Source organism: Barbatula barbatula (assembly GCF_947034865.1).
Source record: "Barbatula barbatula genome assembly, chromosome: 20".
In the NCBI taxonomy this organism is placed as follows: Eukaryota; Metazoa; Chordata; class Actinopteri; order Cypriniformes; family Nemacheilidae; genus Barbatula; species Barbatula barbatula.
In genome coordinates, this window is record NC_136783.1 from 17,534,848 (window position 1) to 17,549,652 (window position 14,805).

Consider the following 14,805-nt stretch of genomic DNA (forward strand, 5'->3'; position numbering starts at 1 on the left):
GACTAATCATTTCCTGAGACATTGGAAATCAATGGCAGGGATGACCTTAAACTATTTTTTTACTTTGACCCAAAGACCACGAAACTTCCTAAACCACTCTATATGTCTGTTTGTTTAGTAAAAATGAGAAACCACAGACACCTCAGTTGTGTTACCACAGTTTGGTTTAATGTAAGACTTCAGTTCGACAACAACTATGGAATTCGTCATTCAAGTCTCCATTAGCATGTCAAATATCTGAATGACTGTGTTTGTTCCTGGGATAAATTGACTGATTGTGGTGCTCATAATACTCTCAACATGATGATTGATTATAACCATACTACCATTCATATTAAAACATGGGTAAACATCATTTCTATTTTCACTAAGTGTGAGTGTTCAATCTGACACACAGACCTCCTAAGCATCGGTCGAATCAAGAGTGCATGTGCTTTTGAAGATGGCATAGATTTACTGTAGTTGCTGTAAGTCCTTTTTAAATCATTGGTACATTTGAACAAAATCTATGTAATCAATACTCTCAAATTCACTAATATGCATCGATCATTTCTGAAACATACATGTACCCCTCAGAATGGCTTCTTGTACCCCTGAATTAGTGCACGTCTCACAATTGTGCATCATGAAAACACTTCTTTAATGGCATACAGGAAAACTCCAGTCTTGATCTGGTTTAGCACCTTGTGTAGAGTACTATATAAAAACAGCTAGAGGTCTTTCAGCATAAAAAAATACAAACATAAAAACTACAATTGGAAGTCTGTCAAAATACACATTCAATACATATTCTTTGGAGAGTAACTGGTAACATGACCTCTTTTTTACTGCAATGTTTTTTCTGTACCCAAAGCCCATCCCACCGGTGCATCATTGAGTTTAGAAAAGTGATAGAGATTTACTTTTTCAATAGTTCGCTTGAGGTCTCCAATCAAGATGTTTTCAGTTTAGCTAAAATAGTATCCAAAACCATTATCTAAAAAATATAAAGAGTATCAAATTGCATAGATCTACCCTTACCATTGTTCTGAACCCAATAATGCACCACTCCCCTCTCTACTATAAACCCAGCCACCCCTCAGCAGATCCACCGAACGAAGCGCTCAAAAAAGCTGGGTTTGTTCAGCTGGCTAAAATCTTGGCCTCTGAAAATAGCCGTCTGGTCTCCCAGCGCAAGCTTTGTCAGAATCTCCTTGTCAACATCGCTGCCCAAGGCGATCACCGTGGGAACCCCCTCTACCCTGCGCATTGCACTGATGCCCTCCTCCAGGTTCTTGGTGCTGGTGACCCCATCAGTGATGAAGACGATGGACAGCTCAGCATTTCGTCTGGCCAATCGCGTGCCTCCGCTCGTGACGATATTATCGACAGCGTAGATGATACCACTCCCCACATTGGAAGTAGAATCTAAGTACTTCAGATTGGCAAGGCCATCAGAGACGACAGTAACGTTGTTGGAAAGCTTGAAGGCGAGATTATGATTGCTGTCGTCAGCGTACTGCAGAAAAGCCACCCTGCTGTTGCGTTCGTCGTTGTCTCCATTGGCCAGGGTCAGGCGGCGGGCGACGTTCTCTACGAACTCGCGGGCATAGCGGAAATTCTCCAGACCCATGCGTTCGGAGCCATCCAACATGAAGATGACATCAACAGGACGCCCGACGCAGTTGGCTATTGCTGGTTCTATGAAACATAAAAAACAAATGTATTGGTTAAATTTCGCAGATTGATTTGGTAATGTTCATAAATGTTAAACATAAAGGACTTAAAAAATAATGTTAATTGTTAAAATAAATATTATGAAAAATATGCGAATAATGCGAAAGATGTTTATTTGTTGCTCTGTTTTAGATAAACATTTCCTGCAGTCCTAGAGCTAATTGCACATTTCGAATACACATTACACAGTGTCATATATAATCATGTTCAACTACATCATTTCACATTACAAAGACAAATGTAACTATTGACCATAATGGGACTGATTGAATAATACAGTTTTTTCTTTCACTCGTGGAAGATAACGTCAAGATGTGCACATCTAAATCCCATTGCTATGTATTTCCAGCCATAACCAATCGCTTGAATAATCATTGCACATGCAATACATGCCACCCGGATGGACATGAACATTCATATAAGAGGCTAAAAGCAAAACCTCATCATAGTGTATACAGTCTATTTCAAATATACATTGTGGATTCTCTAAAGCTTAATGCTGTCTAAAAAGCAAATTAATAAATGGGGTAATTCTTTTTGTTTGTATTTTTACATAAATACCATAACATTGGTTAAATTGGTGTTGTTCACATAATTTCCATAAAGCCACTGTAGTCTGATGATCTACAAGGGTGAAGCAGCACTAAAAAACTGAGCCAATCTATGAGAAGCTTTGGAATCTAGCCATAATGTGCAAAGTGCAAAACTGAGCAAGATTTTAACATTAATAACACATGTAGAGATGGTTTAAAGAAAGTTCACCCAAAATCAAAATCAAAAATCTGTTATCATTTACTCACCCTCATGTCAATGTACAGAATATATGTGTCTTCAGAGTGGATAACATAAAAATATGTTTTAAAGAAGGCTGCTTTTCATTTTTTTGTTCTTCACAAACCTCAGAACACCATATTCTCATTTTGTGGTCTATAGACACTTGAGGGTGATAAATGAGCACAGAGTTTTGGTTACAAGCCTTGAACTAAACTTTCAAGTATGATAACCACTAATCCATAAGTCACACCCCTCTCCCATCACCTATGTTTTAGTGTGTAAGATCAGAATGCCTTCAAATCCTACAGCCCCTGAGGATTCAAGCAAACTAGTACAAGAGAACACATTGCACGCCATATGAAAAAAGCAGAAATTGAGGTCAGAGACAAACACAGCTATTTCACATTTACTAAGCAAGATCTGCTCGTCATAGAGGTAAGCGAAAATATGTAAGTGGCATAATTTCTGTTGATCTAGACAAGATGCTGCTTATTTTCCATGCTAGATTATTCAAAGTATTAGCAACTGTTTTAGATTAGTATTGTTAACGCAACCACGAATCAATTACACAAGCTAAATTCATGCGTAGACCAGTTAGCGTTTTACTCAACGACTGTCATCTCAAGCACAACTCTACAGCGAAGGCCAAGTGCTTTCAGTTCTTTCGAAATGAAAGCTATCAACATATTCTGTTTAATGCCCAATCCCATGCTACTGAACCCTAACACAAGCTCCAAGCTTTGGGTCTCCCGTGATGTCAGAATAGACGACTTTAAACGAGTCTATGAACAGATCGGTCCAGCTCTGTTTTTCAGGACCAGAGGCCAGCTTGGCTCTCTGGGCTGCGTATGCCAATGTAGCTATAGCCTTGGTGTAGGTATCTGGGTGCTTGGCTTCTTGTAGATTGTCGATTAAGTTTGCGACGCTCGGTACAGTGTTCGGGATGGGACTGTCCTTTCCCTCCTCTGCAAGGGCGTCATGTATGGGATAACCATTCCACGTAGACACCACATCTGCAAGTGAGCGTTGAAACACAGTTTTAGGGGCCGTCCTAGCAACTGGCTCCGCCTAAAACAATGCCACTGCAACACTTGGGTGTTATGCAACACTACAGAGATGCTTCCCATGTGAGACTGGGCAGGTTTAGCACACTTCACAGATGCATAACAACATATTTAACCTCTATTGGATTGTACATTTGTGGACACGACATCATAAATGTTTAACACTTGATATGCAGATTGTTTTGATGCTGATTGTTTTCCTGGTTCTCTGAACAACTTAGCTTGGTTAGGAGGAAATTGTCTCAGAAGACTACAAAACTTGTTTCTTATGTTGGTTTGCTTTTCAAACCAAAGTTGACTCTAACTTAAACTATTAAATTATATGAAAACAAGTCAAATATTAGCTCAATTATTATTTGAAAATCTCACAACTAGACAAAAATCTGAAACGTTTGAAATAATGAATTATAAAATAATAATACAATTAACAAAAATGATCAACTTAAAATAAATAAATAAACAGTTAACTAAAACTAAAATAGTTTCGTTTCTTATACTAAAAAAAAACAAATAAATTGTTAAAATACGTGCATAAACAATTGATCAAAACAAATCTAAAATTATCATAAAAACCAAAGATATAAAAATAAATAAAAGTAATAAAATGCAAATTATTAATAATAACTAAATCAAATCCTGTAAAAAAGGCAATTATAATACAGTCGTGGTGTGAAAAAAGGAAGAACAAACAATGTTTATGTAATGCGTCATATACATTAAATCTGCTATAAAGTGCAGAATGGAAAGATCAGATATAAACACTTACCACTTTTACATGGTAGATCAGGGCAAACAATCACTGGTTCTAAAACATACAAAACAAATTATTTATTGAGACCGCCTATAACTTTTGGGTTTTCACAGACCTGAGATGAATTATCGGACTCACCTGGGCAGAGCACAGTCTCAATCTTATCGATGAAATCCTCTGCCACCAGATCCGCGAAACGCCTCATGCCCATCACCCCTCCTTCTTTACTGCAGGTGATGGACTTCAGGCTTTCGTTCTCTTCCGGCTGATCAAACATGTCCCCGATTCCAATAGCATTGACATCAATGCTGGTGTCTGTGCAGAGGTAATTAAGCAGTTTGTCGTCATCGCGGGGGTCGTACCGGCCGTCCGTGATCACCACCACATTGACATTAGCCTTCGCCCGACGGCTGTCACGAATGAGGTTATCATAGGCGAACTTCAGTGCGGAAGGAGTCCACGTTCCACCAGCGATCCACTCCAGCTTCTTCACGGCTTCTTTGAAGGCGGACAGAGAGTCGATTGTGGAGTCGTTGAGGCGGATGGCCTGGAAAGTTCCATTGTGACTGTACTGGACAACGCCAACTCTGGTTCCTGAGAATGCGAGTACAAAAAATGGTTAAATAACTAACAAACATTTTACAATTCAATTTTAAAGGCATTATTCACCCCTGTACTGTAGCATTAAAGTGTATTGAGAACACAGTGAATTTGATGCAATGTTCACCTGTCTCAGCACTGGGATCTTTTGCCATTGAGCCAAGTCTGTTGATGACGTTGATAACAAAGTTCTTCTCCAGGGTGAAGTTTGTCAAGCCCACACTCTCTGAGCTGTCAATCACAAACACAATATCCAGGGCTCCGCATCTCTTTTCACAGTCTGAAACAGGAATGGTGTTCTTGTTGAAACAAAGCAAATATACAATAAAATAACTTTGATTGAAAGACTGAAAAAGAAGCATCTTACCACAGCACCCACATGTCTCTCGGATGTAGTTCATGACATCACATTCCTGAGAAAAGAAATTAACAATTAAAGAGGCAATATTTGCAATTAAGAGATTACAAAATGTCAATTTTAATACTTACAGTAAGACCAGGGTCTCCTTCTGGGCCAGGGTCACCCTGTTAAAACACAAAAAATGGCTATAATGGACAGTTCCCCAAAAATAAACATTCTGTCATCATTAACTCACACTTGAATTGCTCCAAATCTGTATACATTTCTACCATAATTTGGACTACCATAGTAGGAAACTGCAAATGGTAGTCAAAAGTGCCCCAGAACAGTTTGCTTTTCTACCTTGTCCAAAAGAACAAAGAAATGTATAAAGATTTTTTTCCTACTATGGTAGTCAGTGGTGGCAAGAATTGTTTGGTTCAAGCATTCTTCCAAATATCTTTCTCTGTGTTTGTCAGAAAAATAAATAAACAAATTTATACAGATTTGGAACGACTTGAAGGTGAGTAAATTAAGAAGGTGAGTAAATTTTTGGTGAACTGTTCCTTTAAACTGCACTGTGAAACATTTAGATTTTCTATTCATTTCTATGTGATAGAACATTTACTCACATCTCTTCCTCCATCTCCTCTGGGCCCTCTTGGTCCAAATTCTCCCGAGACTCCGGGCTCTCCCTGTAACAGATTTATGATGTTTCTTCTCAGAAGATTTTTCACAATACAAACCCCAAATCTCAGTCGATAAATTGGAATTGGAAATGCTGCTTTGTGGATTTAAAATTTGTTGAGAGTGCAGTTTCATGCAAACATACTGTACAGTTTTTGGGACTAAATTGTACAGGACTAAAATGATTAGATTTGCTCACAGGCTCTCCTGGAGTTCCCTTAGGACCTGGTCCACCCTTTGCTCCACAGTCTCCTCTGCTTCCTCTTGGTCCAGGTGAACCTTTATTCCCCCTGTCACCCTGCACACACACCAGCACACCAACCGCTTATAGCTTCTAAAAACTAATTCCATAAAATGTCATGACATATGTGATGTGATTTAAACACTGTAAATTGAAGTAATTGTGAGTTGCAGTGAGTTTTAACTGGTTACAGTACCGTAGGTCCCCTTGGTCCAGGATAGCTGATTCCAGATCTGCCAGTATCACCCTATGAAAACAGAAACAGCATCTTGAATTTATAAAGGAATGCAATCTATACTGAGGTTTGTTGTGAAATTACATTCATTAGAAACTAAAAGTTTTGGTGATGTCATACCTTTAGTCCTGGGGGGCCAGGGTCACCTCTAGGGCCAGCATCACCTGGGTCACCTTGTGAACCCTGTAATGGCATTGCTGTTTTTAAGCTCAACTGGTTTTATGTAGAACCAACATCAAATTCACAAACTTGGCACTTTAATCATAAAAAATGGGTCAATATAGTCCAGCGATTGCATTAAAATAAATAAATAAATGACACCTGACAGTATTTCAAAGTAAATCAATGTTTTTTCTTAACAACTTTGTGAAATATCAAATTACTGTAATTCAGCTCTCTTTCATATACACCGCCAAGGTGAAGTGTGAATGTAGGACTTTTTTTTTAAACATTTATTGATTAAATCAACATCTCATACATTTCTTCCTGATTCCCCAGGGACTCCTGATGGGCCTCTTGGTCCTGGAAGTCCAAAATCACCCTGTAGGTTAGAAGAAAACAAACATTTAATATTTAAGCCATTATTAGCCGCTGGCCATCCCTTGCGCTAAATTAAATTCCTCATATCAGCAAATGACGCCCGTAGCACTTACGAGTATTCAAATTCACTCACTTTTCATTTACTCCTACAAGTGGACTTTATAAGTAAACTGTAGATAATAGTGAATGAGGGCATATGGGGACGATTTCTGACAAAGCCTTAGTTTACCTTAAAGCCTGGAATCTGATGAGAGGCGGAAGTGCAGAATGATGTCATAAATAGGGTTAATCCGTATTTACGCAAGTGATAAATTGTTGAAGATGCTTATGTGTTCCAAATGTGATTTTGGTTTTTACTCATGCTTGTTTATTTATATTCCTAAAGCTAACATTGTTATACCTTAAGCAAAAAAATCCATTAGAATTTCATGGCTTTAAAATTAAAATCTTTTTAAAGTTTTGTACCTTGGCTCCTTTGTTTCCAGCTTCTCCCCCAAGACCCCTGGGACCTTCAGGACCAGGCTCACCCTGTCAAATTATAATCCGATGAAATAATAAGTGAATATTAAATTAATGTATCAACCACACAACAGCATCATCTTCCATAATTAAATCTAATTTTACAACAAAGCTCCAGTTCACTCTATTCAGAGACAAAGACCTAAGCCTGAGTTTAGTATGAAAATGTATTTTAAGAGACACTGACCCTCTCTCCTTTTGAACCGCTCGGTCCAGTGCTACCTTTGGGTCCAAAGTCACCTCGTCTTCCCTAAAAACAATGTTAAAATATCACAATTCTGCTACTGGTGATCTTAGTTCAAATTAGGAAAATAACTTCAACAGCTCCTCACAGCATCGCCTTTAGGTCCCAGTCCCCCAGGTGTCCCCTATAAAAAAAACATAAAACAACCTGAATACTATTCGATTTAATTTGGTAAAATTAAAAAGGTAATTTAAACAAATACTTACAGCAGGCCCTTTCACACCAGGAATTCCAGGTGATCCTGAACTTCCTGCTTCTCCCTGTAGGGGACATCAGGCAGCATATTAATACATGATCGATAGCTAATATTGATATAACACCTTAAGTTGTGAAAACTCACTTTAGGTCCAGGATCTCCAGCTGAGCCAGATGGTCCTGTTCTTCCTGGACGGCCTGGGTCACCCTGAGAACAAAGAAAGCATGACATCTCAAACCAACAAGCCTTATTAGGATGCTGATGTTTCTTTTCTGTATGAGATTGTTCAGGTACCTTCTCTCCCAAAGACCCTGGAAAACCAGTTTCTCCAACATCTCCAGGATGGCCATCAGGACCCTGTGGAAAAATACATTCATCTGTCACTAAACCATAATAACGGATATCCTGATTACATGATACAAAGGAAAAACTCACACCTTGTCACCTGGGTCACCTTTGCAGCCAGGTGCGCCGATCCTGCCAATTTTTCCCTGTTGTCATATTGGAGTTTTCATTAGATTTCTGTCACGAGTCCCTAAATATTGACACTAGATCAAATAAGGTATTGTAACTAACTTTTTGCCCATCGGTTCCATTGCGGCCAGATGTTCCTGCAACACCCTGTTAGACAAAAAAATGAAATATTTAAAGATACACGTATTGAGTTGGATTTAATAGGAAATGTAAAGTTATCAGCGAAAGAACTTACGTTTTTCCCTTGTGTTCCAATTTCTCCCTAAATGTCAGAGAACTTGCGTTAAAAAGGAATTTGCAAGCTTGGTGCATTATTTATATGACCTCTTAATATGATCTTACATATAATTCTCAATACACTTATACCTTTTCACCACTGTGACCGCGATCTCCCTAAGTGAATAAAGAAAAAATACAGTGAGATGGATAGACATAAAAAAAGAGACATTTCAATAAATATTTGCACACGAGGACAGTTTGAAACCTACCTTAGTTCCAGGATATCCAATAGGACCTTCAATACCAGGGTCTCCCTGTAAGTTTTGACGTTTTAAGTTAAAACATTGTATTTGCAAAAATTTGTATATTATGTAAATTAATTATTCATCATTAATTATATAAATTATAGTCTATTACATGAAAACCTATTCAAACATTTCTATAAATTGAAATAAAAAATATAGAGTTGAACATAAAAAAATGAACTAAATTAAAGTTAGAAAGATTGCTCTACCAATAACATTAAATACATTTAAACTAGGCACTAAAATTATTGACTGAAAAGTGAAATCTTCTTAAAAAATTAAATAAAAATAAATGTAATCTATATTACCAAAAGAGAAATTTTACAAACAAATCACATAACAAAATTGCTAACAATTAGACTCAAGTTAACATAAAAATATAAAAATAAAATAAAATGTTATTACATTGATAAAACTACAAAAAATAAAACTAAGTTTATACTTACAGGACGACCTCTTTCACCTTTTGGGCCAGGGTCACCGTTATCACCTTTGGCGCCCTATAAAAATAAAAATTTACGATTTAGGAAAAACACAACATATTTAAGCTCATTACAAAGACAAAATATTACGATTTTAAGACCCTCACTTTCTGTCCTCTATGTCCTGCTGGACCCGGAGGTCCTTCAGTCTCCAGACATTTTGTCGAGTGGCACTAAAAAAGAAATGTATTCAGTAATAAATCGGATTAAGCTCAAACCTGATTTCTTAATAAGCTCTTACAAAAGATACAAAATTATAAAAAAACGTCAAAATCAACTATGCCAGTTTTGGTGATTTTAATCTCACCTCTTGATATGCCAGATGAAGCTGTGAGAAGACACAAAAGAAAAATTATCATTCCACAGAACATTTATTCACATAATTGACATATATATTAATAAAACTGTACATCAGGCAGTATTACCATTATGTCGTAAATCTGGTCAATTGTTGATCTCATTATGAGTGGCCGCACCCCTGTGAGATCAACTGCCATGTATTTATTACGATAAACTCCAAGGGGTGAATTAGCGATATCTCTAAGCCCCGCCTCATCTAAATTCCTGGAAGACGCGACTGAGAAAATTTTTATGTGCTCTTCGCGTGCACGCTCTGCTGCCGCTTTGATCCCACCGCAGGGTTCTCCTGTCACATGACCGTCAGTGATGACCACAGCGAAGCGTTTTGCATTGGGTTTGGATGACGAATTGATCAGCTGGTGAGTCATCTCGGTGATGGCACAGTCAGTGTGCGTTCCCTTGCCAAAGTATTTGATAGGTTGCAGCTTTCTGATGAATTCATCCTTGTTGGTGAGGGCACTGATGTTCTCCTGTTTCTGGGAGAAGTGAATACCTCCTACAGACCAGCTGATCTGAACTGAATCTTTGTAGTTAACATCCTCTAGTTTCCTCGCAAAGGCGGTGGTGAATTCTATGATGCCCTGTACCAGACTTCCGGGCGGGATCTCTTGCAGAGCTATGGTCTCCGAGGTATCAATGACAAAATACAAGTCGATGGGACATTCCACTTTTTCTGGAAGGACAGAACACACTATTATGTCTCTTTAGGCCAACTGTTTTTCAATATGAACGACCAACGTAATGTATTTCTGGGTTTAAAATGAATCCATATGGATTTAATTGTATTGTTTAAAGCGGATGTTCCACATAGTGTTGTGGTGAACCATTATGTTACAATATGTCAATATATTTGAAAGAAAGTTTAAATTATTTTGTTTATACACTCAGTCATATCTTCTTTTCTCAATTCACAGGTTTTAAAACTTAAGTATACATTGCAGTTTTCATTAAAGGGATACTTCAGGCAAGAAAAAAATGTACGGTGACATGTTGGATAGCACGTTTTATTACAGTCACCTTATGAACTGCGTCATTTGCCAGAAAACAAGCACGCAAAGCAGAGGGATAACAGAAGCTAGACATTAACGTTAATAGAGCTGTCAATATGGATATTTCTCTTTAACAAACGCATCGATTCGTTTGTGAAAGACCTTTGTTAAGACCAGGGAGCCGTGTCAAGCATTTCTTTGATCTTTGGATGCACTTTTTGGATCTTCTAAAAATTGACAACCAAAACATGGGAACATTTTATTTCTTGCCTGAAGAATCCCTTTAAATAAACGTTCACATACCTGTGCACCCCGAGCCAACTGGAGGCTGGCCTTGTGCCACACTCGCAAGAACCACGAGGAGGACCAATATTCCCATCATCCTCATTCTCCTTCCTAAAGAGACACACAAACAGGATGTGTTGACCATAATATGTTATATAATACACAAGATAAAACACTGTCTGTAAACATCTGACATCTTTTAGTGGAACAAAGCAATAAACAGACAGAAAAAGAGACAACAACATAAAACCAGGATAATGATTCATTTTCTGTAAAGTAAAAATGTCTGTTCAAGTCGTTGAACATGGCCATTCAAATTGGGAATCCACTGCATACAAGCCATAAATAATCCCTGCTATAGTGGTTGTCAATGTTACTATCCAACAATATTTAGTTCAGTAGAAACAGAGACTATAATTGGATTTAGACTGAAATCATTAGTTTGGACTTCTAATTGGATATCAGTATATACTGTATATCGATGAAATGTGTTCCATATTTTGAACTCCACACCAACATTGTGCCTGTTACAGAGATTCTGAATCTGTTCACCTTTTACTTTTATTAAACTTTTACTAAAGTAGTAACTTCGATAAAGTAAGATCACACTTGAATATGACAAAGAAGAGCCATCATAGTTTGAGAAATAAACAAATGTATTGTCTAGCTGCCAGGGATGAATCTCGATGCAGTGGCGTAAAGTAATTAGTTACTGTACTTAGGTATCCTTTTGGCTACTTTGTAGTTGTACTGCGTATTAAAGATATTAGCAACTTGTACTCTTTACTTGACTACATTTTTCAATAAGAATATGTACTCTTTACTCCACTGCATTTGTGATGACTAATGCATATTATTTCTGCTACAGAAGAGAAGAAGCAATATTGTCATTTACAGGGCATTGAAGGTACTATATCTTGTGCATTTTGCCCTTAATTACAGAAATTTGTCAACATGGCTTAATTTATGCAATAAGGCCAAAACCAGCATGTCCAATGTAAAAATGTTTAGATTTTTTAAATTATTTAAACTTAACATTATTCCATTTTTCTGTTTTACTGAAGAGACCTTTTGAAGGATATTGGTTTTCTTATGAGCACTTGAGCTGAGACTTGGGTGTTTGGAATGGAAGTAGGTTATGATGTTGACCTTCATTTGATGCAATTTTGAGGTGTTCAGTTTGATGCGATTACTCTCCTCACGAATTAACCGTTTCTTGTTTTTCACTGACATGTCTTTTAAAGGCAGAGTAGGCAATCCTGTCCAGAAACGTTTTTTGTCATGCTAGTTGGAAGTCTCTTAACATCCTGATAGCATTCAATAGGTAAAGTGAAACATTGGTATTTTATAATTATATGTCGTCTTGGACAGACGTATGGTAAAAAACGTTTGACCAATTACTTTGCTCTGTCCGAGGGCAATGATGTCATGTTTACATTTTCAGTTGGTATTTCGCATCCTGTTCACGCAGACATCAGTGCGCTCATGTGCGTTGTGCAGGCAGCGGGACAATGGCAGAAAGAAAGCTGGTACCTGGAGATATTCGTTATTGTAGTAATCTTATTCACTTTGTACTGTAATGTTTTCTCACAGGTGAATGTGACATGACTTCACTGGAATCGATCCAACGGCTTCCGGTGTGTACAAGCTCTTGTGTTTTGGAGGAGGCGTGGCTTTGGATGGTGATTCGTGAGAGGGATGGATCATATGATTGCACTGCTAGCAGGCGAACGTTAGCATTTTCTAAATGACCTACTCTGCCTTTAAGTGTTGAGGACTAGTGCTGCTTTGAGCCTACATTCAGTATGAGTATAATACTTGAGTACTGTTAAAATTCCTCAAGTCGTTTTGGAGTTCATGACTTGTAACTAGTAATACAGTTATTTTCACTGCAATCATGTATCTGTACATTTATTCAAGTACGGTTTCCAGGTACTCTTTACACATCATTCTTGTTGTACTTCTATGTTATAGGCCTACTAAATGTAATGTAAATTAATATGTTGATACGAGGCAATCTAAGTACTACATGTAGAAAGAGATCTTTACCACCTCAGGACGCATATAGTGTAGTTGCACGATAATGCTTTATACAGTAATAATAAACTTGCATACTGACAGTGTGTTGGTAAAATTCAACTTGAGCTCCCTCCAGAATGACAGAAATAAAAGACACCAGCAGCAGTTTTTTTTCAAAGCAATGGCGGTTCATGGAGGCTCTGAAAGATGCTGCAAGGTAGACCACTTTTGACGAATTTTTAACCCATTTAAGTACGTAAGTCAATTAATGAATAAAAAATGAAAGGAATAAAGCATTTAAAGATAAAACATAACTCACTGGAACTATGAGAACGATCCGTGAGTGACGCGAACATTTTTTACTTCCGTTTACCACGAATTTTTTTAACTTAAAATCTTAAAATGGGTTGGGCTAAGCAGCCCGTAAGTGGTTTCTAATTGGTCAGTCGATATGACAGGTATGCATTCTCAATATCATAATTATTATGTCGGCGAAGCTTTTATAATATTTTATATATCATATAATTACTATTGCATATTGTTAGATTTGAATTTGTGTGTAATCCTTCTAGTAATTTTTTATTTGTGACTAGCCTATATGTTGTACGCATTTAATTGTAATATAATAATATATTAAAATGTAATTTATTCTAACAAATATTACAAAAATCAAATCAACTGATTTGAAAAAATCACACAATGACGTTATTAATGGAAACATTGGTAGGCTACGGATTTTTGGATTGCGGTCTTTGAAGGAGGGGCTCGATCCTGAGAAAAATAATCTGAAGGCATTTATGTTTAAACTCATTCTGTAGGCTACTCAAAATGAACATTTATGTGCACAACATGTAGGACTATGAACTAACCAACGCCACTTTATAATGCGGCCACTCTCGCGTACTAAAGCACAGGTGATCCTATGAATCTTACTTTCATATAGCAAGTAATACACATTAACGAACAAGCATATTAGTTTATTATCTAATAGAGTATATATTTACTTACTATATTGTATTCGGGTCGAATTAGTTTTTTTTACCCAAAAGCAATAACGTTAATAAATAAACATTTATAAAAAATTTGTTCGATTTTTTACAGCATAGAATAATAAAATGACTGGCTGCATGCAAACATTGTCTCTCTGAGCTCGTGAAATAAACAAGTAAAAATAACAAGAAAAAACAAATAAGACAAATGCTTGTAGATTTTTTCAACGTTTTATTCTTTTTTATGTAAAATAGGTTACAAAGCTGATACGAATTTACTTTTAGTTTCATGCACAAAATAAACAACGTGCTACAAAGTAACAATAGTTTGAAGCGCCTGATCATTTCCAAATCAGATCATGCGCTCTTCAGAAAAAAGAACGCACAGACAAAACATCATGAAGTTAAATTCCAACTTACCCACAAAATCTTCAGAACTGTACTGCCTTATAGTTAAGGTTACCAAGCATACATTCCGACGGGATTTAAAGCAGGAATCTGAATTAATTCCAAAATGGAGTGAAAGTTTCGGGAGAAGCCAAGCTGTGGGAGAAGTTTCTTCTGCGCCTCTCCCAGCTTGAACAGAAGTCTGGTCCCTCCTTCATGAGTAGAGCGGCGCCTCTTCAAACTCAGCATCTTCACAATTCTCCTTCTGTCCACATGGCGGCGCTGTGCATCTACACTGACGGACTGCTCTCCCAACCCCCTACTCACTCATTTGGGTGGCTTTGTTGATAACAGTATTTACACACACACATGCTAACAAAGTCTTCAGT

The 14,805-nt window shown here is 37.3% G+C and overlaps 1 protein-coding gene across 2 annotated transcripts; it reads right to left on the minus strand.

The window, feature by feature from the left end:
* Nucleotides 1–148: 148 nt before the first annotated feature.
* On the minus strand, nucleotides 149–14,805 carry col6a2 (collagen, type VI, alpha 2). 2 transcript variants are annotated; one of them, XM_079483452.1, is made up of 28 exons: nucleotides 14,450–14,805; nucleotides 11,040–11,132; nucleotides 9,813–10,420; nucleotides 9,695–9,715; nucleotides 9,495–9,560; nucleotides 9,352–9,405; nucleotides 8,870–8,914; nucleotides 8,748–8,774; nucleotides 8,617–8,643; nucleotides 8,484–8,528; nucleotides 8,345–8,398; nucleotides 8,202–8,264; nucleotides 8,052–8,114; nucleotides 7,918–7,971; nucleotides 7,800–7,835; nucleotides 7,655–7,717; nucleotides 7,414–7,476; nucleotides 6,887–6,949; nucleotides 6,529–6,591; nucleotides 6,370–6,420; nucleotides 6,132–6,230; nucleotides 5,878–5,940; nucleotides 5,395–5,430; nucleotides 5,273–5,318; nucleotides 5,033–5,185; nucleotides 4,444–4,899; nucleotides 4,321–4,359; nucleotides 149–1,680 (listed from the first exon to the last, which is right to left on the minus strand). In XM_079483452.1, exons 2-28 carry the CDS (start codon nucleotides 11,122–11,124, stop codon nucleotides 1,079–1,081), a joined length of 3,045 nt encoding a protein of 1,014 aa, XP_079339578.1. In that variant the 5' UTR covers nucleotides 11,125–11,132; nucleotides 14,450–14,805; the 3' UTR covers nucleotides 149–1,078. The 2 variants fall into 2 exon arrangements, with proteins under 2 accessions (XP_079339578.1, XP_079339579.1); XM_079483453.1 differs by having other exon boundaries at nucleotides 149–3,503; nucleotides 14,450–14,620.